This window comes from Balaenoptera physalus (assembly GCF_965194825.1).
Source record: "Balaenoptera physalus genome assembly, chromosome: 4".
In the NCBI taxonomy this organism is placed as follows: domain Eukaryota; kingdom Metazoa; phylum Chordata; class Mammalia; order Artiodactyla; family Balaenopteridae; genus Balaenoptera; species Balaenoptera physalus.
Window position 1 is genome coordinate 19921590 of NC_138891.1, and position 26380 is coordinate 19947969.

General features: G+C 38.6%; 2 protein-coding genes across 8 annotated transcripts in view; both read left to right on the top strand.

Annotated features, from left to right (window-relative positions):
- The window catches only part of NCK1 (NCK adaptor protein 1), an 84210-nt gene extending 79414 nt beyond the window's left edge, over positions 1–4796 (top strand). For all 3 annotated transcript variants that reach the window (XM_082459183.1, XM_082459184.1, XM_082459185.1), the window contains 2 exons: positions 1318–2030; positions 4097–4796. In XM_082459183.1, coding sequence (XP_082315309.1) covers positions 1318–2030; positions 4097–4291 — 908 coding nt within the window. In that variant the 3' untranslated portion in view covers positions 4292–4796. The remainder of the gene's footprint in view (positions 1–1317; positions 2031–4096) is intronic.
- Positions 4797–4924: 128 nt separating this feature from the next.
- IL20RB (interleukin 20 receptor subunit beta) overlaps positions 4925–26380 on the top strand; it is a 55141-nt gene continuing 33685 nt past the window's right edge. For 3 of the 5 annotated variants that reach the window (XM_082459186.1, XM_082459188.1, XM_082459187.1), the window contains exon 1: positions 4925–14913. In XM_082459186.1, coding sequence (XP_082315312.1) covers positions 14841–14913 — 73 coding nt within the window. In that variant the 5' untranslated portion in view covers positions 4925–14840. Of the gene's footprint in view, positions 14914–25263; positions 26190–26380 lie in introns of all 5 variants that reach the window. The other 2 variants (XM_082459189.1, XM_082459190.1) reach the window with 2 other exon arrangements.

A 26380-nucleotide genomic window follows, 5' to 3' on the forward strand; every position in this document is an offset into this window, starting at 1 on the left:
GTTGGGTCTTAGTTTCTGTGCGAGGGCTTTCTCCAGTTGTGGCGAGCGGGGGCCACTCTTCATCGCGGTGCGTGGGCCCCACACTGTCGCGGCCTCTTGTTGCGGAGCACAGGCTCCAGACGCGCAGGCTCAGTAGTTGTGGCTCACGGGCCTATACGCTCCGCGGCATGTGGGATCTTCCCGGACCAGGGCTCGAACCCGTGTCCCCTGCATCGGCAGGCAGACTCTCAACCGCTGCACCACCAGGGAAGCCCCCGAGATGACAGTTTTAATTGAGTAGTTTTGGTGGAGATAGAGAACCAGATTATAAGGCGTTAGGAGTGAGTGAGTGGTGAAAAAGTTGAAGGAAAAAGGGAAGACAGTTTTATAAAGAATGATGTAGTTAAAAAACAATAGCAGAGTTGAAGTAACTTTATTTTGGAATAAAAGCGATCTAAATGTGTTTTTAGACAATAGAAGGGAGTGAGTGGGAGGGAAACAAGGATGGCCAAGAGTCCCAAGAAGAGGCAAGAAAGATGGTAGGTATTAAGAACCCAGAAGGATCAGAGGTTGGGAACTTGGGAGAAGAAAAAGAGTAAGGATAATGAGAAAGAATTTTGATATAGTGAGAAAGTATTTGAGAAATTTTACCTAGGAATGCCTTAGTTTTCTCAGTAAAAGTAGAACACAAAATCATGTGCTAAGAAGTGAGCAGCGGTGAAAATGCCTGACTAAAGTTGCTGTAGCATACATTTGTGATGATAGTACCATTTGGTTATTTTTTTCATTCTTTTAACAAATATATATTCAGCATCTCCTGTGTACTAAGCACTGTATGAGATCCTTGGGATTATATCCATGAACAAAGTCAGCAAAAGTTTCTGCTTTTGTGGTGGCTATGTGTGAAATGGGTGAAGGCAGACAAGCAAGTAAATAGTATATTATTTTAAAATAAACATGAGGTAAATAGAGCAACCTGGGTCTTGGGAACTAAGAAAGCAAATGGGAGGATTACCTAGACATAACTACAATTTTATATTGCATATCAAATTGTAATTTAAGTTACTGTTTTATTTCTATACAGCAAGTTAATAGAATCTCAGTTAATAAAGTAAAACAAGAAGAATACGGGTTTGCTGGAGCCTTTATGTATAAGTCGTGAGGATGTAAAGAGAAAGAGTGAGAGGGAGGGAGGAAGGAAGGAAGGATGGAATTTGTTATCTTAGTTAAAAGGCTTGAAAGAATTACAGAATTGAAGATCCTTTCTTAATAATGAATAAATTGGTGTTTTTGATTATCATTGTTTTATATTCTCATTACCCTTTTTTATTTAAACAGGCATTGGAAAAGTGAAAAGAAAACCTAGTGTGCCAGATTCTGCATCTCCTGCTGATGATAGCTTTGTTGACCCAGGGGAACGTCTGTATGACCTCAACATGCCTGCTTATGTAAAATTTAACTACATGGCAGAGAGAGAGGATGAATTGTCATTGATAAAAGGGACAAAGGTGATCGTCATGGAGAAATGCAGTGATGGGTGGTGGCGGGGTAGCTACAATGGACATGTTGGATGGTTCCCTTCAAACTATGTGACTGAGGAAGGCGACAGCCCTTTGGGTGACCATGTGGGTTCTTTGTCAGAGAAATTAGCAGCAGTCGTCAGTAACCTAAATACTGGGCAAGTGTTACATGTGGTACAGGCTCTTTACCCATTCAGCTCATCCAATGATGAAGAACTTAATTTTGAGAAAGGCGATGTAATGGATGTTATTGAAAAACCTGAAAATGACCCTGAGTGGTGGAAATGCAGGAAGATCAATGGAATGGTTGGTCTGGTGCCGAAAAACTATGTTACCATTATGCAGAATAATCCATTAACCTCAGGTTTGGAACCATCGCCTCCACAGTGTGATTACATTAGGCCTTCACTCACTGGAAAGTTTGCTGGCAATCCATGGTATTATGGGAAAGTCACCAGGCACCAAGCAGAAATGGCATTAAATGAAAGAGGGCATGAAGGTGATTTCCTCATTCGTGATAGTGAATCTTCGGTAAGTTGGTTTTCAAAGGTAAATGGAAATAGAACTCTGAGTATTAAAAAAATAAATAGAAGATTAGAGAAGTTAAGTGGCTTCCCTAAAATTAACCAGGTAGTATATTTGTTAAAATATGTAAAGTTTCTTAGTGAAAGTCAGTGTTCTTTCCAAGTGTATTTATTTTTAGTAATATATAGCCCTACACTGGATTATTTAGCTTTGTCTAGTTCTGGTGGTATTGCCTTCCTGAAATATTTTCTTTTGCATCAAACTGAAAAATGGAGCAAATTGAACACTGGTTTCTTCACTGAGAGTAGAACAATGCAGTAGACTAAACTGGGAAAACATTTCTTAAATTGCATAATGGATAAACTGTCATCCTTACAATAAAGGAAATCCCTGAATTTAAAAAATTGATATTTGCTTTTTTTTATAAATTGCTTGTTTGGAAGTTGGAATACACTCTTATGTACCTCAGAAACCCATTTGAACATGCACTGTATTTGAAGTGCATTTGCAATAAAAGATAAATTCTGTTCCAATACTAGTAAACCAATAAAACTGTAAAACCGTAAAAATTGCTAAGAAAATAGTTATGTGGGCTCTTTTGGGTACTATGTAGGATTTTAGAATTTGGCAATACTCATTTCCCTTAAAAATGGCCTTTATTTTTCCTTGATAAAGGATATCACTACTTTTCATGACCAGTATTGGCGTTTTTTGTGTATATGTATTTGTACAAAAGTTAACGTATGATTGTACAGAAGGTTGAAAGAAAGAAGAAAACCTATCTGTGTGAGTGGTGTGTGTGTGTGTGTGTGTGTGTGTGTGTGTGTGTGTGTGTGTGTTTAAGGGGTGGGGGGTGGGAAAGATGAGAGGGCGAGATTGAAATTAATTGAACTGCCTGATGTGAAGTTCAGGAAATGGGGGCCTGTACATAACCCCTCGGAAAGAGAAGGTGATTGATGATAGGGAAGAGTGGTGGGACTTGTTTTCTGTTAGGTGCCTGACCGGGCCCTACTTTCTAGGACAAGCAGTGGGCAGAAGGATTAGAAGGGAGTGACCTTGGAGTGGGTGGTAAATAACCATAAGATGTTTCCAAGAAACCCACTGTTTGAAACTTTGGCAGTAACTGTATAAGAGGTTGATATAGACTATTCAAAAGAGTGTTAGGTTAAAAAAAAAAAAAAACCTAAGAAAGTAGCTTGACTGCAAAATACTGTATATTTTCTTGTGGGTAATTGAGCATAGATATTATCCAAAATATACCATTAATTTTAGTAGTAGAGTTTTTAAAGTAGAGGTCTCAAATAGGCATATTTCATTTGACCTGCACAGTGTTTTTAAACATTTGAATTCATTGTCAGTTTTTAAATATTGGGAGATTTAGTATAAGAATTTAGACATCAGATTTCCCTTTTAAAATTGGAAGGCCTGTCAATGTTGAGCCGTATTCCTACAAGGCAACAATTGCAGCTAAGTGGCCACCTCCTTTAGATTGGCCATGTACTGTTGTTCCCTCTATATAGCCACCCTGGCCATTGTTTACATTTCTTTTTTGCCCCTTATAGGCATTTGAGTTTATGACCTCTTATTAGAGTTTAAATTAGTTCTCATTTTTGTGTCCTTCATCTTTGAGATTGCAGAGTATTACATCAGCTACTCTGTAAGACAGCTGCTGTTAGCTACTAATTGAAAAGGGGTGGATGTCTTGGATTTTCTCCTATGTCTCTCCAGTAGTTTGAATGGAGAGAAGATAGTTTTTATGCTTCAGATGTTAAACTAAAGGATTTGCCCTGGTGTTAGGTAGAGCATATTAGTTAAGAGACTTTAGAGTGTGGCTGCTTCGATTTGAATCCTGGCTCATTTGTTAACTAGATGGATGATCTTAGGCAACTTAGCTTCTCTTCAGCCTTGATTTTTTTTCATCTGTAAAATGGGTTTGTTTTGAGGCATAAAGGAGATAATTCATGTAAATAATTGAGTATTGTGCCTAGTACTTAAAGTGCTCACATTTTAGCTGTTATCAGTTTCATATAAAAATGCTAATAGATGTCTTTCAAAATTTTTTTCTCTTTTAGCCAAATGATTTTTCAGTATCACTAAAAGCACAAGGGAAAAACAAGCATTTTAAAGTCCAACTAAAAGAGACTGTCTACTGCATTGGGCAGCGTAAATTCAGCACCATGGAAGAACTTGTAGAACATTACAAAAAGGCACCAATTTTTACAAGTGAACAAGGAGAAAAATTGTATCTTATCAAGCATTTATCATGATACTGCTGACCAGAAGTGACTGCTATACAGTTGTAATTCGTCATGTAATTGAAGACTGAGAAAATATCAGTCCAGTCATGCTTGATTGGAAATTGCTGTTTCTAACTCTATATGAAAATTGACTATAATACATAAGTATTTTTATTATAACTCAGTCCATACATATATACTACATATGCCAAACATCTGCATAGAGCAATTCCTTATCCTTGGTCTTTTGTTTTATTGTTTTTTTTGCTCTTTTTTTCTTTGCTTCTAATATTAAGGTTTTATATTTTGAAAAAATGATGCAGATCGAAAGTCTTTATATGGAAGAATTTCTTTATTGCCTTTCCTTTATTTCCTTGTAAGGGCACCACCTTAGTTACTTCTGCAATGGTTCTCTTCATATAAAATTATTATATCAATTATATCAATATATGGCATATGCTAAAATAAATTTCGTGGAGAGTTGTTAATCTTTTCTGTGACTAAATAGCAATAATAAATGGAAAATTAGAAATTATTTTCAGGTATTATATTTGTCACAAGCCATTGTAAATATCAAGTATGTTGTGTCTGTCATTATTTTTCAAAATTCATTTGTTGTCTTCAGTGTAAAGCAAAACATACGGGACATAGGTTAGAAAACATATCTTGTACAATTTAAATTTACAACTGTTGGAAACAAAAATCTCTAAATTCCTAAGATTTTCCCCCCCCCCCTTTGGTGCTTCTCTCTCATCTAATTATTCAAGAGAACAAAACAGTCTCTGAGATATTTAGCTTTTCAAACTGTAAATGGATGCTCTAGTGTTATTTTTTTCCCCTAGTGTTATTTTACCAAAGCATCTTGTTTTTGAATATGTTATATCTGTGTCAGTGTGAAAAAAGCTATGGCCAAATTTTGAAGAAGTAAGAGGCAATGAGATACTTGGTTCTCCCCAACCCCACCAAAAAAAAAAATCAGTAATTATCAGGAATAGTATTTCTACTATTCTCATTTTCTTCTTTCAGCTTTGAATTTTATTGACTGGGACACTAAAATTGATGTATACCTGAGGAAAAGATGTGATGTGCTAATGGTTAGAGAAAATTATTTTTAGAATCTTATTTTTGCAGATGCTTCTATTAAGTTTTTGTTCATCAAGCAGAAGTTTGGGTGTATGGATGAGAGGCTACTGTAGCGTATTTAATCTATTTCTGTACATCACAGAAGAAAACCAGTTATATTTTATGGTCACAGCTTTTCCCCCCACTATAAATTCTGGAGATTTAATTTAAGCAAAGTACCTTCAATATTTTAATAGAAAATACTTACTAAAACCACATAACTTAGTAAATAGTAGAAAGTCATGAGATTTAAAAAATTTCCCCAATGCTGCCTAAGCAAATGAATGTTTCCATTCTTTAATATGTTACGAACAGACATTTATTTAAGACACCAGAATTACTGATTCTAAAATTGAAGTTGTCTAATTCATGAGGTTTTTGATTTTGTTTTTTTTAATTTGTTTTATTTTAAATGTTTTTTTAATTCTCGAAATCTTCAAGTCATTTAAAGACTTACATTGCCACTGGGTGGCAGCCCTGACTTCTCCCACTAAGCAATAGGAGTTAGCAGATATAGACATCGTACAATTTTCTATCTTCATTACATCTGCTTTTAAAGCCTTTTAGTTCATATTTCATTATCTTCCTCAGCCCCCCTTTGTTTGTTAAGATGATTATTAGTAGGCAAGTTTAATGGAAACAAAAGTCATGTATTCTTACCTTTTTTGCTGTAAAATCACTTGAATATAAATTGAGGAAAATAGTTTTAAAGTAGTTGTAAAATGACTATGTAGCAAACATTTTTTAATTTTAAACAAACCATTTGATGATGCTTTCTTTTTATTCTCCACCTCTTTGTGGTCCCCACCCCCCAGTCTTCCTTATTTAAAAAATGGATATTTGTTTAAAAAAAAAGGGGAGCAATTCAATTACTACTTTGTATCACAGACATGAGCTATTTATAGCAAACCCTGCAGAGCTGATGTTAAGGATTTTGAGAAAGTAGCTAGGAATGGAGTAGCACTGGAAGCAGAATGCATATTTCTGTGCCATGATTAGATTTATAATAACTAGGGAATTCCTAGATAGTCCATGTGTGCCAATAATAGTTATTGTGTGCTCCTCCTGTTATGTGATGAAACCTCACTGGGAACTACTTAATTTTCTACTTCAACATTTTATCAATTTTTAAAAAGTCTTAAAACCCATCTTTACATCAATGGCTGTTTTTTAAAAGCATGAATTAATTTTCTTAAGAACTAGAACCATCTTAGAAAACATCTACATAGCTAGCTAGTAGCAGGACTTGTATTGGAAGCCAGGTTTCCTTATTCCCAGCCTGATACACTCTATATTGTGACACATTGGCTTCTGTGTGCTTGTTTTTAGATAAGGAGGAAAGTCCTGGGAAGAGCAGTATTACAGTAGTTTTCTTCCACCTGTGAGGAGATGCTTAGCTATCAATTTAAATATTCATAATACACATAACCCTGCCCAACCCACTTCTACAAATAACTTCTCCAAAATCTTGGAAGAAGAATTTTCAGAACTTTATATAAACTCAATGACAAAAAGCTATTGCTGGTGTATCTGTTATTTGGTCATAAGTCCTTAAGTTCAGCTGAATACATATTCACAAAAATATATTACACATCTTGGACTATACACAGTAACACAGGCACCTGGCACTATTAAAGATGGTGTGTCGCAGACATATCACTTAAAATCAGAAGGCCTAAGTGCAATCCACTGCCATTGCTGGAAGAATAAAAAGCCTAGCAGATGAGCAACTTGGGTTGTTAGAATGATGTTATCCTCAGATATGTGGATAGATCAGTGGCACATAAGTTATCTCCAGCTTTAATGCTTTAATTCTATCATCTAATCCAGAGATGGCAAGAAGCAGGGCCACTACTGTCTGTGTAGGTACATTGTGAGAATTAGGAAAAGGCATCTCTTCTCTGGGCAAGCCCAGCCACTTTTTTTGCTGTTGAGAAGTCCAAAACTCACCACCACTACCCTTCTCCCATCTTGCAAGGTGCCCTGTTCAGGATACAACCAATACAGTTCAACCCACAATGCTTAAAATAATTGTTAACATTTTAAAATTGGGGGATTTCACATAAAATTCAGAGTTCTGGTTTCCCCTGAAAAATGAGAAGCTGATGATACTAAATTTGAATTCCCGGAAGGCATCAGATGGTATGGATGCTTCCCTTTTTTTAACCAATACATACGGTTTTTAAAAAAGAGTAAAAGAGGCTCTTTCCCAGCTTTTATCCCCCTAGTTCCAAGTCTCCAAATGCAGTTACTGTTAACTCGCTGTTTTTCCTGTAACTTGGAGTTATCTGGAAACTTACCATTTTGCAGAAATACTTGAGGTGCAATGTCCAAATCAATAAATTAGGGATGTAGCATTACAGCATGCTTTAACTTTTCCACTTTAATATTTTGCTAGAAGAAAAGGAGATCCTTTGTAATCCTGTATTTATATACATCCTTTAACTTTTCGAATGGCTTCACAACTGAGGTTGCTTCTAACTTAAAGTACATTTGATGTAGGATAGATGACATCCTCATTTTATGTTTTGAACAGCATCCAATGAACTTTTTGAAAATGCCATATTACTGCTTCTGGGGAAAACCTGTATTTTATTCTATTGCAAGGCAAAGTAGGAAGCTCCTCTCTTCTGATAAACTGGTTCTATTGGTTTAGCAAGTTTATATGACTCAACTGTCATCTTCTGAACTCTTACAGACCAGCATACTGTGCATACTCCACACCCTAGTTTTTTGCTGTTACATGACCTAAAACCAAATGACCAAAGAAATATATTTTTTTTGTTTACTAATGAGGGGTTCTTTTGATTTGAAAGTATACAGTTCGCTGAGACTTGTTTAATGAGTAGAACATAAACTGGGCTTGGTGAGGTTTTGAAGAGCAGGAGGAGGAGTTTTTGTTATTATTGGCAGTGTTCACGAAGGTAAATGTTTTAAACCACAGTGTCTTTTTGAGGGTATGTTTGTTGGCCGGTGCACTTTCATTATCTCAAATACTTCAGAATAGGCCTGATGCCTACAAAGGATTCACACAAACATTTAATTTACCTATTGGACTGGCTGATTTTCTAAATGTTTCCACTCAAATTACTTTTTTAAGCTGTTTTTAAAGCTCCAGGGAAAGCTGGTCTACAGTATTTTGAAATAATGTTGCAAATTTTATTTGTAGTTATAACTACAAAGAAGACAAGACAAAGAGTACTCAATTTCCTCTCCATGTTTTCTTGTACCTCATGGAATGATAATGACTCTGGAACAGGAAAACAAACATAAATAGACAAGAATAGACATCTAAGGTAGTTAAGGTATTTAGTTGCTTTAAATCTCTAGGCTCAGAAATTATGTAGAACATTTGCAGATAGCTTTCGGGAAATTATGGAGACAGGTGGAGTCCAGAATGAGACTAAAGTGTCTGTTTTAGGTTAAATACCGGAATGGTTATTAAATTTATGTTTTTTTTGAGCATTTGTAGAAGAAATTAGTGATCCCTGAATAAGCATGTCTTTTCTTGGAACAAGTAATGCCAAACATATACTTGTTTTGATATGGTTTCTAGACTATAGATAAGGGGGATGTTGTAGAAGACAAGTACTGATTTCATCAGCACGTATGCTAATCACTTGGCGTCAAGATGAGAAAAATACCTTTTGAACGGTTATATCTATGTGTATGATTTTGTGTCTTTGTTTTGCTTTTGGAGATATTTATCCTTCAACCACCCATCCAACCACCTCACCTCAAATGTTTGCATAGGTGCCAGACTCTTCTAACCTAGCAAAATGATAGTGAAGAAAATGGACAAATTTGTCCAAAAGCTGTCCTAAAACTTTCATTTCTAGTGATGTAATGCCTAATGGAGAAGTGCTATGAAGGAAAAACAGAGCAAGATGAGGTCGGAGAGTGAGAGTGGGGTGTTAATTTATATAGGATGGTCAAAGGAGGCCTCATAAAACGGACTTTGAGCATATTGTGTGCTTCACTCAATAGAATCACTGATGACTAGGATTAAACCAGTGAATGACTGAAAATACAGCAATCAAAATCATTTGAAAATTATTAAGATCTTCACTTACAGGGCATTGTTTCTGGTTTTCAAATTTTAGAATTGAATAAAATGGTATTTTATTTAAACATGGAACTTTTAACTACAAAGGACTATTCTGAATAAGGCCTGATTCTACATCTTAGGAGGAGTTGTTGGGGAATGTCACATAGAAAAGAATCAGTTATAACTACAGGAAGGAGGGCAGTTTGACAGACTTAAGGGTTTTAATTCATCACACCCTAAGGAAAGAATTGAGGTTAAGGGAGGTTAAATTCCTGATGTTCTGCGCTGGTGCCAGACAATAAACGAGGCAGGAAATTGAAGAAGAAAATCTGTTCAGAGGAGGTTGAAAAAGGGCTGTAAGAACCCTGAAAACCAGAGCTTGAAAGTGTGTGAAAGTTACATCTGGAGCAGACTCAGTGGAAGCGGGAGTGAGAAAAATCTATGACAAGGAGAATTCCACTGTTTAAATACACTGTGTTACTTCCAGAAAAAAAAAAAAAAAAAGTAATAATTGAGACAGTGGATTACAATTAAATGTCAGATGTGCTAAAACACAGGACATTGATATTTAGGAATCTTGGTAAAGGGAAGAGAACTATTTTGTGCTAAGTAGAGCAAGGAAGGGTTATTACAATTAATTGACCACGTGGTCTGTGCCAGGGCACCAGGACCTACCCTGCATTTGCACAACCCTAAGAGTGAGTGCCTGAAATTTTGCACGCTGGTGCCTCCCTTGCTTCATTCTAGTCCCAGCCCTATGGGGCTCAGAGGGCTTAGGATTCTCTTCCTTGACCATCAATCTCCTTTTCCTTCCCCACTCTTTTCCACAAAAACCTTTAACTCCTTGCTTTTCCTTCTGTAATTAAATATTCAAGCAGCAAATAGTGTAATAGGAAAAAAAATTCCTATTTCTAGACTATACTTGCTTATGATAGGAAATAGCTTTGTTCTTCCAGCGGTTCATCTTCAGGCATAGGTGACTTATCATCTTCAACTCTGGAAGGCTGTGGAAATTAATCTGAGAAGTGCAGCGGAAATTAATCTGAGAAGTGCAGCAACAGGTTAGAGGATAGTTTGGTTTTGGCATGTTGCATTGACAAAATATCACAACCAGCTGATGAGAAAGTGTAGAAAGAGAAGTTCCTCAAAGCCAGAAGAGAAAGGCAAGATCAGAGTCGGGGATCCAGGCAAGGGTAGGGGCTAGCAAGTGAGGCACGGCCCTCCAGAGCTTCTCACACAGTGGCATGGCCCATGCAAAGGTGGATGGTCTGAGTTCCTTGTTCATGGACCAGTCCTGAGAGGAACTGCCATTCAAAAGCTTGTGGCAGGCAGGTAGCATTACCCCTCAGTGCCCCTAGAGGTGTGCTGAGCCCAGGTCAGAGACTCTCTTTGCAGTGGCTTGTAAAGGATTGGCAGGCAGTACTGCCTTGTCAACATGGCAGTGCTGGGCAGGGGCATCTTGACAGGGACCCATGCCCAGGTTGAGCTATCTTAAGACCTCAAGGTTTGGTGAACAACTCTCCTTCCTCCCCCATCGCATAACTAAATGAGTCTTGTTCTTTCTCCCATTTTCTGTTTACTTTCCTTTTCCTTTTCCTTTTCATCCTCGGTCTGTTTTCCCCTCAACTTTTCCATCCTTGGGCTTTCCCATGCCATTATCCCAGTTGGAATGCTTAACTGCAAGTACATCTTTCCTATCCAAATCTAAATAGGTACATCCTTGGAATTCCTTATGGAGGATTGTCCGTTCTCTAAAGCCTTTGCTAATCTCCTAGATCACTAACTCTTTTATGTCCCTCAGACACATTGTGAGCCCTCCTTTGATACTAATTGGGAGGCAGTAAGGTGAGTGAAAAGAACTTGGAGTTAGGTAGATCTCTGTTGGAATTCCTGTCTCCATCCCTGACTGGCTCTGGGATCTACAGTAAATAAATTTCAGATGTGTCCTCATCTGAAAAGTTGGGAATCAAATTTTATCAATACCTTGAAAGTCTGTCGTATAATATATGGAAATGTGTATAGAGTGCAGGGATCAAGGAGAGGATGCAGCAAGTGTCCTTGACCTTGATGTAGTTAAAAGATAAACAGTGAATACTTATTGTATACTTACTTTGCCAGATTCTGTTCTAAGTGTACCATCTCATATAATCCTCACAACAGCCCTACGAATTAGGTACTATTATAATTGTCTCCAATTTACAGAGGAGGACATTAAAACATTGTTTAAAAGACTTGGCGAAAAAAACACAACTAGTAAGTGGCAGAGCCCCAGTGCCAACCCAGTCTGGCTCCAGAGCCCATGCTTTTAATGACCACCCTCTAATAGGTGTCACCAACTGGAAGCTTTTCTTTGCTGATCCAGGGGCCAAAGTGAAAGATGGGCAGCCCACAAAGGGCCAGCCAGTCAGAGCAAATAAACCCTAATGTATTTATTGTTAATATTATTAATATAACAAATGGTTAATACAGCATTTGTGAAGACCTACTGTGTTCCTGGCACTGTGCTAATGTGCTTTGTCTACATTCTTTAATTCCCACAAATATTATGCAAGGCATCATTGTTTTATAAAAACGATGCTCATAGAGTTGCTTTCTTCCCCTTCACATTAAAAGAGCGCTACTTTTCCCATCCAGTCCTCAGCCTACAACTATCTAGCTTCTGATCCAAGTTCTCCACTGAAACTCCTCTTACTGAGATTACAAATGACCTTCTAGGTGATGTAAATCCAGGAGACATTTTTTGATAATTTACTCAGTGACTCTCTTCTGCACCCCCCTTGGTGATCACTCCATCCCTCATCATTTCCAAGACCATAGTTTGTTCCAGGACCACCTCTCTGGCCTATTTATTCCCCCTATATCTTCCTATGTCATTTTGCTTGTGCTGGTCCTTTAAATGCAGGTCTTCTCCTGGAGCGTATCCACCCATCTCTTTAATCTACATACTCTCCCTGAATGTTCTCACCCACTTCCTGGTCTTAGCTACCACTGAAATGCTGAACATAGGGGAAGTGGTGCCATACCCTGACACTCATAAACTGAGACAAAGATCATTTGAATATTGGAGACTCCCCCTGCCCATATGAGCACCTCAAAGTCAAGTGTATCGAGCTGAACACATGCAGCCTTCTTCTGTACCATCCCCAACCCTGCCTGCCCTGCTCCCACCCCACCCTCCTTAACATAATTTAGGTTGAGGTGCTGTCATCCACCTAGTTATTCAAACCTAGAACCTGAAAATAATGTTTGCCTCCTCCTCCTCCAATCCACTCAACATGTAGGAGCTGTCAATTCTACCTCCATCATTTGAATTTAGTCACTTCTCTATAGACATGGGAAAACCTAGTGGAAGTCAACATCTCTCAACTGGCTGACCGACATCCCTCCCTCCTGGCCCACCTGCCTCCAGTCTGGCCGCTTCCACGATTTTCTCTACCCTAGTCATAAATTTTTTAAAGCTCAAATGCAGGGAATGACAGATTATATTTGAGCTTTTAACCCTTCCTTTGACCCTCATTGACTCAGGATAAACTCTAAGCTCCTCAACAAGGCATTCAAAGCTCCCTCTTGAGTCCTGTTTTTGTCTGCCTTTGAGCCCCATTTCTTGCAACTCCAACCTTGCTCTCCAGTTGCATCAAACTTCTCGTGGTTTCCTAAACACGCTATGGCTGGCTGATTGTTTTCAGCATTTAATACTCAGCCCAAAGTCACCTCCAGGAAGTCTTTTCTGATCACCCAGGCTGGATTAGGTGTTTCTCTTTAATGCTCCTTTATTCCCTTGTGAATATTTCTGTCACTTCATTTTCAGTATTGATTTGTGATTATTCTCATGTCCATTTTCTCCACTAGGTTTTGGTTGAAGGCAGGAACTATCGAATTCCCAGGATCTAGTACATAATAAGCCCTTAGTGAATGTCTGTTGAATGAATAAATAAGTAACTTTCCCAAGGTTATATTGCAAATAAATTCTGACACTGGAACCAAAATGTGTTGCACTCTAAAATTCATGTTCTTTCCACTGAAGCGTTTGCACATGTGGAGTGTTTAGAGTCTTTAAAAATCTGACATTTTAAGGGGCCAAACCCTATCATAAGATTTTCCTTCCGATTTAAAACATTTAAATAAAGTTTTCAATAATACATTCACATGGTTCAGTAATCAAAAAATATAAAAAATAACACAGCACCCACAAGAATTGAAAGCAGGGTCTTGAGATATTAGTACATCTGTGTTCAGAGCAGCATTATATTCACGATAGCTAAAACGTGGAAGCAAATCAAGTGTCCATCAATGGATGAATGGATAAGCAAAATGTGGTATATGGACTATTTTTCAGCCCTAGAAAGGAAGGGAATTCTGCCATATACTACAAAATGGGCAAAACTTGAGGACATTATGCTAAGTGAAATAAGCAAGTCACAGAAAGACAAGTACTGCATGATTCCACTTATATGAGGTACTTAGAGTAGTAAAAACCATAAAGACAGAAGTATAATGGTGGTTTCCAGGAGAGGGGAGAAGGCGGAGTTACTGTTTAATGGATATAGAGTTTCAGTTTTACAAGATGAAAAGAGTTACGTGGACAGATGTTGGTAATGATTGTACAACAATTTGGATGCATTTGATACCACTGAACTGTATACTTAAAAATGGTTAAGATGGTAAATTTATGTTATGTGTGTTTTACCACAATAAAAACAATTTTTTAAAAATCCCCAAACAAACAAAATGTAGTGGAGTCTCGTTCCCATTTTTCTCCTCTGTCTTCCCAATTCCCACTCCCTTTGCCCCAAGGTAAACAATCTTGGTAGTTTCTCTATCTCCTTCCAGGTTTTCTTTTTGCATATGCAAGCAAATATGAAGCTATATATTCTTCACCTCCTGACTCTATAAAAGATATTTAGAAAAATTTTTTTAAACTTCTCTACTTTTTTTGAAGTGGAGATGTAGAAAAAGAGCTAATCAGTACCTAGCTTGCATGAACTCACAGGAGAGAGACTTGGAAGAGAACAGCTATTTGATGAGAAGTTTAGATAATCTTGCCTGCTACTGCCAGGGGTGCCTCTGGAGACCACCAGGGTCCCCCAGGGCAGAGCCTATGATCCAGGTATCTCCCCCATGCAGATTCTTAAGCTTCCCAGAGTTATCTTTTCTCTGGAACTATCTTAGGCCACACCCCCTGATGCAACATCTGGGTTTGGGCAGAAAGGAGGGTGCTGCCCAGCCCGCTTCTCCTGAGCTGTCTGGGCTGGCTCCTCTTTCCAGAACAATTCAGGCTTTACAGCGACTCAGACTCAGCTCCAACTTCTGCGTTCTGAAGCAAGGATGGCTGATATGGAAAGAGTGCTTCATTCTGGAAGGAAACAATGTTCCAGGTCAAACTGAGCCTGCCAAACAGAGACCCTCACAATGGTTCTAGAAGAAATCGAGACAAGTCTTATCATGTGGTTTTCCTACGCCTTGATTCCTTGTTTGCTCGTGGGTAAGTATGAATCAGAATACCGCCTACAGTCTGGGGCTCAAATATAGGTTAAGAAGGTGAAAAATACTTTCCCAGGGTTTGGGGTTGCAATATATGCATAGAACATCTTATGTCTGTTTTTGAAAAGGTTTCTCACCTCCTAATTCTCCGTCCCCACAAAGAAAAGGCCTGCATTCTGTTTAGAAATCTCTTAATGTCCACAGAACAATCTAGGAAGATAAAGCATCAGAACAAATAGTTTAAAGGTTAGCAGAGATCCATGCATTTTGTTATTTATCTTATTATTTAGTTTTAAAAGCCACAACATAGTTATTATCTCAGTCTTTCTGTGTGTGCCTCAGAGATGTTCACTGTACGGACAGGTTTAAGTAAAGATTCTAACAAAATACACGTGAATAAAAAGACATAATTTGCAACCTTCATATTGGGTACAAGACTTATGAAAATTGGAATTCTCTCCTGGTCACTTCAGAAAAGGTAGCAGTCAGGTACTCCATACCATTTTTAAAAGTATTTGGTTTGGGACATTTTGCCTGCCAGTAAGATTACATAATTTTCTCTGCTCCATTTCTGGCTGCTTGCACCTACATGTTATTGTTCTGAAATCGCAGCTTTCGCTTTTGATGTTTCTTCCTGTCAAATAACATTTAAGAGAAATTTCTAATTTGAATACACCAAGGTACTAGGCACTTTGCAGTGTCTGTGGGTGTCTTGAGTACTTTCTTTTTTTTTAACACTGAGAGCTAATTATTCTAGTTAGTTTAAATCAGGTAACAAATCAGTGCCGAGGTGATTAGCAAATGTTTAGAGCTGACTTAAACATCAAATTTATGCCTGTGTAGCTCAAAACCCTTCACAACTCTATGTCTCAGCACATGATGAGCAAATTTGCTGTTTGTTTCATGACACACCATATTTAGGCCCCAATCCTATTTCTCACTACTCCTTGAAAACAAGTATGGGCCACAGGCGGCTGCTGTCTTCACAGCTGGTGCATCACCCCCTCATTTCCTCCTCCTGGTCTTTACTGTTGTTCTTTCCCTCAGAAGCTCCCTCTCCAGTCCTTACCCCATCCCAAACCCGTCCTCCCATCATCATGCCAGATGGGTCCCTGCTCCTGCAGCCCCTTCCCAGACCTCTCTCCTTTGATCCTTGACCCCATGTACTCTGTTTCAGTGGGTTATTTCTGTTTCCGGCACTGGCCTGAAGGCAGGGCCTAGGCATCTTTCCTGGCGTCCCCACAGCCCCTAGCATAGGCTCAGCATGTTAGTTGATTGTTTAGTTACTTGATTGATTGATTAGTTGGTGGCACAAACAAGTTGCTAGGAAAACACTCCTCCACTAAGCTAAAGGGAGAAGATAGGGTGGCCAAATGAGAAGGGGAAAGGCCAGCATATTTTTCCTGATTTTTTTTTTTTAATTAAGGTATAACTGACATATGACATTATATTAGTTTCAGGTGTACAACATAATGATTTGATATTTGTATGTATTGTGAAATGGTCACTGTAATAAGTCTAGTTAACAGCTGTCACCATACAAATTTTTTCTTCTTGTGATGAAGGCTTTTAAGATCTACTTTCTTAGCAACTTTCAAATATGCAGTACAGTAACTATAGTCACCATGCTATATATTACATCCCCATGATTTATTTATTTTATAACTGGAAATTTATACTTTTTTGATCCCCTTCACCCATTTTTTAATTTGACATTTTCTTCAATGAGGTAGTCTAGTCTTTTAAGCCTTTTCCTGAAAACTCCTATTTCAAGTAGACCTGGAGGTGAGTACTCTTCAGACACCTGTAAACTTACACAGAAATAAAAACAAAAACAAAAAACTACAACCACCATCGCTGTCCCCCTCCACCACCCACCCCCAAAAAAAAAAAAACCAAAAAAACCCACCAGTGGTAGAAGCCACAAGGATGTCAGAGTGAGAAAGACCTGTGTGTGAGTTTTGACTTTTATCACTTGCTTGTTCAGTGAATATATCGCTATCACTTCAGTTTCCTCATCTGCAAAATGGTCAAAATAGCTACCTTTCAGTTGGGAGGTGTCAAACGAGATTATGCAAACAAAGGCACTCTGAAGATGTAAGTGTGCCCACCCCCATGTTACTTTTCATCTGTTGGTTATGCAAACCGATGGTGGTGTCAGCAGTTATTTGCTTTAGCTGAGGTTGCCTTTATGCAATTTTGACCATTTACTCTGGACTGTGTAGGAGCCTGCAGTGATTTCTGCAATGTCTAAATGAACTTCTACTACTTACTCTAGATCCTTGGGACAGATGGGTAGAGGTCTTGCTCTCTTTTACAGAATTTATTTGCCTTGCCCTGTCCCTTTCAAATAATAGTGTGTAATTCAGGAAACTGATTCCCACTACCAATAATAATAATAATAATAGTAATAATAACAGCAATAATAACAGTGACAATGACCATCGCAACTGCCATTTATGACCGCACACCGTGCTCTGGATTAGCAAAAATGTTCTCTTGACATCTCACATCAATCCTGCAAGGTAGGTGATATAACCCCCATTTTATACAATAGGAAATAGAGACTCAGAGAGGTTCAGCTATTTGCCCAAGTGTATATATCTAATAAGTGGGAGAACTGGGATTTGACTCTGGTTCTGCTGCCTACAGAGCCTGTGCCCTTTGTACTTCTCTGCAGAAGAAGCTGAGACATTGAAGCAGGTCAGAAAAAGTTTAGAGGGACAAAGCAAAAGGAATAAAGAAGATGTTGCTATGTTTTCTGACACAGTTGCTATAAGGGCTGTTGGAGGTAAAGGTGGCAGAACAGAACCCAAACGAGGGGAGCTGACAGCAGACCCAGTGAGGGGAAGCCAGAATGGCGATTCCAGGGAGGAGATGCAAGGGGTTCTGCCTGGGAAATGTGCCCAGGGACTTTGTGGTGGGCATAAACCTCAGAATGGCACAAAGGTCTAATGTGAGATAGGAATTCGGGGGAAAAAATCAGGCCGAGGCTAATTTCACTAAGGAGCCAAGACTTGGTTCACCTGTTTCGTTTTCATTCATTCTGTATTTCTGCGCGCCTGCTGTGTGCCGCGTTCTGGGTTAGGTGCTGGTTAGATATGAACAAAACAGTGTTTCCTGTCTTCAGGAAACATAAGAACCTGCTGGGAAATACATCTAAGTCTTTAGGGATTTATCATTCATAGTTTTTTTTTTTTTATTGAAGTATAGTTGATTTATAATATGTTAATTACTGCTGTATGGCAGAGTGATTCAGTTATACATATATATACATTCTTTTTTATATTCTTTTCCATTATGGTTTATCCCATGATATTGAATATAGTTCTCTGAGCTACACAGTAGGACCTGTTGTTTATCCATTCTATACATAAAAGCTTACATCTGCTAACCCCAGCCTCCCACTCCATCCCTTCTCCCAACCCCCTCCCCCTTGGCAACCATCAGTCTGTTCTCTATGTGCATGATTCCATTTCTGTTTCATAGATAAGTTCATTTGTGTCATATTTTAGATTCCACATATAAGTGATATCATATATCGTTCATAGTTTTAACTATTTTTCAGCTACCTGAAGTAAGGTCTAGATCAGTGGTTCTCAATCTCAAGTGCACAGTGGAATTAACTGGAGAGCTTTTAAAAGTACAAATGCCAGGATTTCACAGCCAGAGGTCTGATTTAACTAATCTAGGGTGTTGCCTGGTCTTTGGGATTTTTCAAAACTTCCTGGGTGGGGCTCCTTAGAGAAGTGGTTTATTCCATAACTGGGAAGAGAAAATAGAAGTTTGGAGCAGAATCTTGTGGTAAGAAAGGAAGTGCTCAAAAAAGGATGGGGGCCAAAATGCAACAAGTATCCTGGATTAGATCCTGGAATGAGAAAAGGACATTAGTGGAAAATTTGGCAAAATCCACACAAAGTTTGGAGTTTAGTTAATAGTAATGTACAATGTTAGTTTCTTAGTTTTGACAAATATATCATGACTATATAAGATGTTAGCATTAGGGGAAGCTGAGTGAAGGGTGTACAGGAACTCTGTGTACTTACTGTCTGCATTTTTTCCTATAAATCTAAAATTATTCTAAAAATTAAAAGTCTATTAATAAAAATAACATGAAAAAAGAGAGTGAGAGATGGGAGTAAGTCAAAAGGACACAAAACCCAAGAAAGTTCCCAATGGCCAAAGCTGGAACAATTTGAGTAACAAAATAAATAACGATAGAATAAAATAAATTTCCATTACAAATGGTGGAGAAGGAAGAGCTCTTTCTTACAGAATTCCAGTTAACACATAGAAAATCACAATTAAAACATCACAGCAATGATTGTTGCAAGTAACATCCACCAATAAACAGAAAAATTAATGGATGAAAGTTGGGGGAGAAAGAATATTTGCATAGTGTCACAGTATCTCCCCTAAGTTATTTATTAATTATAAAGGGGAAAATGGTCATTTTATAGTGAAGACACCACCTTAACCAAGTGGTCAAAGTTAACACCACCAGTAATAAGACATAGCAACATCATGTATTCCCTGTGAGTATGTGCCAAAAATGCACAACCTTAATCAAATCATGAAAAAACATTAGACAAACCAAAACTGAGAAATAGTCTAGAAAACAACTGACCAGTACCCGTAAAAAATGTCAAGGAAAGATTGAGGACAGACTGAAGAAGACTAAGTATAGATATGACAACTAAATGTGGGATCCTGGATTGGTTCCTGAAAAAAAAGGAAGGAAAGAAGGAAGGCAGGAAGGAAGGAAGGAAGACTTTAGGGGAAAAAATCGGTGAAATTCGAACAAATACTGAGGCTTCATTATTGATATTGGGCCAATGTTAATATCTTCCTTTTCATATTTGTACTATGGTCATGTACATCTGGAAGGCTGAATGAAGGGTAGGTATATGGAAGCTCTCTGTACTATTTTTGCAACTCTTCTGTAAGTCTGAAATTATTTCAAAATAAAACTTAAAAAAAAAACCCCCACAAAAAGCCACCTCCCCAGTGATTCTCATGGGCAGCCAAGGTTGAAAACAATTAGAACTCTATATACCAGTGCTTCTCAAACTTTAATATGCTTATGAATTACCTGGGGGATCTTGTTAAAATGCACATTCTGGTTCTGTAGGGCACAGGTTGCAGCCTGAGAGTCTGCATTTCTAATAAGCTCCTGGGTATTGTGATGCTGCTGATCCAAAGGCCATACTTTAAGATCCTGAAGCAGTAGATCACTTTCCTGAGGCATGAATTGGTTTGCATACCTTTTGAAGCTGGGGTGTGGGCACTAGTTACTTAGGCAGCGAGTGATGCCAGCAACCTGCTTAGCAGCCATGTCCTAGCTCAGCCTTGCTCTTTTCTTCTTCTGGTCACATACAAGGGGATTCTCTTGAAATAATTTACTGTATTCGAGGGAGACATTTTAGGGTATCGTGTCAGTTCATGGTATCAGTATCCCCTGAAGTGCAAGCCCCATGGGGTAGTCAGAATGATGGTCCCCCAAAGACATCCGCGTTCTAATTCCTGGAACCTGTGGATACGTTACCTCTTATGGAAAGAGGGATTTTAAAGATATGATTAATGTTATGGGATTTTGAGATTAGGAGATTATCCTGGATGATCAGTGTGGGCCCAATCTAATCACATGAGTCCTTCAAAGCTGAGAACCTTTCCTGGATGCACTGAGAGAGAGATGGGAGGACAGAAAAAGAGGCAGGAGAAATTTGAAGCATGAAAGGGACTCAACCAGCCATTGTTGGCTTTAAAGATGGAGGAAGGAGGAGCCATGCGCAAGAAGGTGGGTGGCCACCAGCAGCTGGGAATGGCAAGAAAACAGTCTCCCCTGGAGCCTGCGGTCCTGCCAACACCTTGATTTTAGCCCAGTTAGATCTGTATCAGATTTCTGACCTATGGAACTGGAAAATAATAAATGTGTGTTGTTTTCAGATACTACATTTGTGGGAATTTGTTACAGCAGCAATAGAATACTAACAGGCCGCAAGAAAGAGGGATCAGCTTTGTGAATGCAGCTCTATGCAAAAAATGTTGCTTAGCTACTTTCTGCCACACTGAGCACCAGAATCTTAAATAGTCACAGTCACCTGGCTCAAGTCTCTATTGGAAACACCCAAGAGGCTCCACCCAGTGGGCCTTCTTGAGATACTGGAGTCAGACTGCTAGAACAAGAACAATTCTCTACAGTAACGGGAGCATAACTATTCACAAGGAGCCAAACAATTATACAGAAGATATTCCAATATCTTGGTCTAGCTCCGTTGAGAATTCTCATCCAGTGTGGCTGAGGAAATAATTATTCCCAATTTTGCACCCTTCTCGCTGTGGCCAATATGTCTTTCCTGTTCACACTGTAAGCTTACTCTCCCCTCCCGCCTTGAGTGCATTCTTTGTTTTTGCATTTGCTCATTCACATCAGGAAGAGTCTCTATTAACTGGTTTCTTTAGAGACTTGAAGAAAGGCTGGTAGACGACATTTCTTGTTAATGAGAATGGTGGGTGGATAACAAAGTTTCCTTTTTCTCCACTGAATTGTGTTCTCAGGACCACAGTGAGCCTTGTCTAACAACTGGAGGGGTTTCACCTATGAAACACTTCATAGGTGAAAGGAATCACTTTCAGCTTGGAGTCTGAGCTGAAAATAGATTTCCCTATTTAGTGTCCTAGCATAAAATGGATCTTTCCTCATGTAGGGCCACCATGCTTTCTATGTAACCCAATTAAACATCCCCTGGCATCAGTAGTTCATGGGCATTACTGATTTTCCATCTCATTCCCAACGTGTATGTGTGCTACATAAACAACAACAAAACAAAGAAGGAATTTGGAATATACGATACAAATGGCATAAAGATATTGAAGATGTTGCTTACAGGGCTCAGAAAGAAGCAGTAGGTTTCATTTTAAGACAGGAATGAAACTGAGTATTTTGCCCATAGTGGAGTTAGATTTGAAACTTCACAGGTAGGAGAAGACAGTTACACAAGTGCAAACTGCTGCATAACATAATGGAGCCACCTAAATTTTGGGACATCTCTTGCTGTTGTCCTGCCTGTGTGCCTCTCATGAAGAAAGATATACCCAGAAACTCAACCTCAGAGTATGTTGCTTAAAGCCTTGATGAGTGCCCTGGTCATTAGGACACCTAATTGTTAGGTCTCCCACCCTAAACAGGTGTCCCTCACTGATTTAATTGACTGCACCTTATTCTACAACTTTACTTTTCTCCTAGGTGCATTTCATCCTGTTTGAATTTATCCTATCATGGTCTTTTAAAATGTATCTTGTCATGCAGATAATCAGAATTAATGCTAATTTTTTAGGTGTGATGACACTATGTTTGTATTTTTTAACTGAAATTTTGTTGAGGTAATTCTACATTTATATGCAGTTATAAAAAATAATACAGAAATCCCAGTTTCCCCAATGGTATTTCGCAAAACAATAGTATAATATCACAACCAGGATATTGACATCATTGATACAATCCACCTGTCTTATTCAGATTTCCCCAGCTTTACTTGCACTCGTTCGAGTGTGTGTGTGTGTGTGTAATAGGTTTGTGTATTTATCGCCACAGTCAAGATACTGAACAGTTCCAGTATCACAATGATACTCCTGTTGCCTTTTTAGAACCTCCGCCTACTGTGCCTTTCCCCACTGTTCCTAACCCCTGGCAACCATTAATCTGTTCTCCATTTCTAAAATTTTGCCATTTCAAAATGTTATAAAAATAGAATCATACAGTATGTAACTTTTGGGGGGTTGGGTTTTTTCACTTGGCATAATTTCCTAGAGATTCATCCAGATTGTTTTATGTAGTGATAGTTTGTTCCTTTTTATTGGATATACCATAATTTGTTTAACCATTCACCTGTGGGCATCTGGGCTGATTCCAGTTTGTTTATAGACATTGTTGTGCAGATCTTGTGTGATATAAATTTTTACTACTTTGGGATAAATGCCCAAGAGTGCAACTGGTGGGCTGTATAGTAATTACAAGTTTAGTTTCACAAGAAACTGCTGAACTATCTTCCAGAGTGGCTGTACCACTTTATATTCCCACCAGCGATGTATGAACGACTTTCCCTGCATCCTCACCAGGGTCTGGTATTGTTACTTTAAAAATTTTTAGTCATTCTGATGGCTGTGTGGTGCTATCTCACGGAAGTTTTAATTTGCATTTCCCTAATAGCTAATGATATTGAACATCTTTTCATGTGCTCATTTGCCATCTGTATGTGCTTTTTGGTGAAATGACTCTTCATGTCTTTTGCCCATTTTCTAATTGAATTGTTTGCTTTTCTGCTGTAGGGTTTTGAGTATTCTTTGTATGTATATTCTAGATATGAATCCTTTGTGCGATATATAGTTTGCAAATACTTTCTCCCAGTCTGTATCTTGTATTTTCATCCTCTTAACAGGGTCTTTTGCAGAGCAAGTATTTTAAGTTTGATGATGCCCATTTATAAATGTTTCCTTTTATGGATCTTGCTTTTGGTGTCAAGTCTAAGAAATCTCGGTCTAGCTCTGAAGATTTTCTCCTATGTTTTTTCCTAAAAGTTCAGAGTTTCATATTTTGCATTATTAAGTCTATGGTCCACTTTGAGTTAATTTTTGCATAAGGTGTGAGATTTAGGTTGAGGTTTTTTATTTGCCTGCAAATATCCAATTGCTCTAATATTATTCGTTGAAAAGGCTATCCTTCCTTCATTGAATTGCTTTTGTACCTTTGCCAAAAATCAGTTGAGCATTGTGTGGGTCTATTTCTGGGATGTCTATATTGTTTCATCAATCTATATGTCTATTTCTTTGTCAATACCACACAATCTTCATTACTGTAAGTCTTAAAATTGGGTAGATTGATTTCTCTCACTTTATTCTTTTTCACAGTTGTTTCAGTTATTCTCGTTCCTTTGCCTTTGCTTATAAATTTTGGAAAAAGCTGGTATATATCTATAAAAAACCTTGCTGGGATTTTGATAGGAATCACGTTAATCCTGTATATCAATTTGGGGAGAATTACCATTTTAACTATGTCAAATTGTCCGATTCATGAGCACAGTATGTCTCTCCATCTATTTATATTTTCTTTGAAATCTTTCACCAGCATTGTGGAGTTTTCCCCATACAAATCCTAGATATGTTTCGTTAGATTTACACCTGCGTTTTTCTTTTGAGGGAGGGAATGATTGTAAATAATATTTTAAATTTCTGTGTATAAGTGTTCATCTCTAGTATTTAAAAGTACAACTAATTTTTAATGTTTATCTTGTATCCTATGAACTTGCTGAACTCACTATTAGTTTTAGGAGGTTTTTTGGTAGATTCTGTGGGATTTCCTACGTAGCGTGCAAATAGGGGGAGATTAATTACTTCTTTTCCAATCTGTAATGCCTTTTACTTCCTTTGTTTGCCTTATTACAGCTGCTAGAACTTCTAGTACAATGTCAAGTAAAAGTGATGAGGGTGAGTACCCTTGCCTTGTTCTTGATTTTAGGGGGAAAGAATTCAGTCTTTCACCATTGAATAAGATGTTAACTGTAGGTTTTTTATAGATGGTCATTATCAAATTGAGGTAACTCCCTAATGTTCTTGACTCGAAGAGAGGTTTTTTGTTGTTGTTGTTTTCTGTTTTTAAGTCATGAATGGATGTTGAATTTTGTAAATGCTTTTTCAGTGTCAACTGATATGATTGTATGATTTTTCTTCTTTAGTTTGTTCATGCAGTGGATTACATTAATTGATTTTCAAATATTGAACCAGCCTTGCATACCTGGAATAAATTCCACTTGATCATGGTGCATAATCCTTTTTATACATTATTGAATTTGGATTGCTAGTACTTTGTTGAAGATTTTGGCATTTAAGTGCATGAGATATATTGATCTGTAGTCTTTTGTTTTTTTAAATACATACTACCTTTACCTGATCTTGGTATCAGGGTAATTACTGGCCTCATAAATTAGTTGGAAAGTGCTTTTTCCTCTTCTATTTTTTTGAAGAGATTGTATAAAATTGGTGTTAATTTCTCTTTAACAATTTCATAGTATTCTCCAGTGTAATCATCTGGGCCAGGAGATTTCATTTTTGAGAGTTTTAGAATTATGAATTAGAGCTTTATATTTACATAGCTTTATAATCTTCACATATCTGACTAGGGAAATGTTTTGTCTACTTTACCAGAGGAAGGATGTCAGAGAGGACCACACTCCACCCTCCCATGTGACCTCACTGCAGCTGGCTCTTTTCCTTTTCATCCCTTGGGTGATTACAACTTTAAAGGTGGGGAGGGCAGGAAGCCTCCCTTGTGGGTACCCTAGGTGTTTCTTCACAGGGCAGGCCGTGGATGCTGAGAGTGAGATCGGGATGCATCACCAGGGTCCTACATTAGAGAAGAAGCAAGGGCACCAGGTGGGGTGTCCCTGGCAGCACCCATCCTCTCGTGGTTACAGCGCTGGATAACGAACAGCAGGTGCCAATCTGGAGACAGGCACACAGATGAAAAGTCCCAGGCGAGGGTCCCAGCCTCACACACACCATGCTGTCGATATTATCACTGCAACTGTAACAGCAAAGGGAGGCAGGTGTTGGGCATTGAAAGAAGTGTGTGAAAGTCGGAGGGGAAGACCATGGCGGAAGATCCAGACTGCACCCTGGGTTACATGCAAGGATGAGCCCTGGGGCTGCAAAGTCCTTAAGAGGGCAGGTTCAGCTTCACAGGCCTCTTTGATTCTGTGTGCAAACTGTAGACCCACTGTGTGCACACTCTGAGCACACAGCTGTGTGAGCAGGTGCTTGAATCCCGGCTGGCTCAGAGGGCTGCAGGCTGCCTGGGGCGGAGCCTCCGAGCTGGCTTGGTGCCTTTCTGCACTGGACTCCTTCCACGGCAGACCTGAGCCTGCACTTCCCAGATGGCAGCTGCGCCCTGTTTGGCCTTCTTGGGGACACAAACGAATTGCTTTGGTACCTGAGGATGGCAGTAGCAGGAGAGGGTGGTGATGAGAAGGTGGCAGGAGCCGGTATGGGTTTGCCATATAGGGGTGGGGGGCTCAGGTTTACGCAACTTGCTTTAGGTCACGTAATAAGTGGCAGAGTCAAGGCCTGCATCTAGATCAACATGACATAAGGGTTGTACATAATGTGCTTCAGTTTTCTCATTTGTACAACAGAGAAACTAATGGTCCTTACCTCCCAGTATGGTCATGAGGATTAAATGAGATAATCGTGTGACAACCTAGCACACGGCCTAGATAGAGCATGGTAAGTGCTCAATAATATTAGCCATTATTATTATTAATATTAACATGCCATTCAATCACCAAAGGCAGAATTACAATGATGATAGCAAAAATTTAGCATGAACACAAGTATGGTGACATTAGAGTTGTTTCTAGTTCCTAAGCATGTTTGGCTTTTCATTAGAAACTAACTTGAAGCTGTGGCATTTCCCC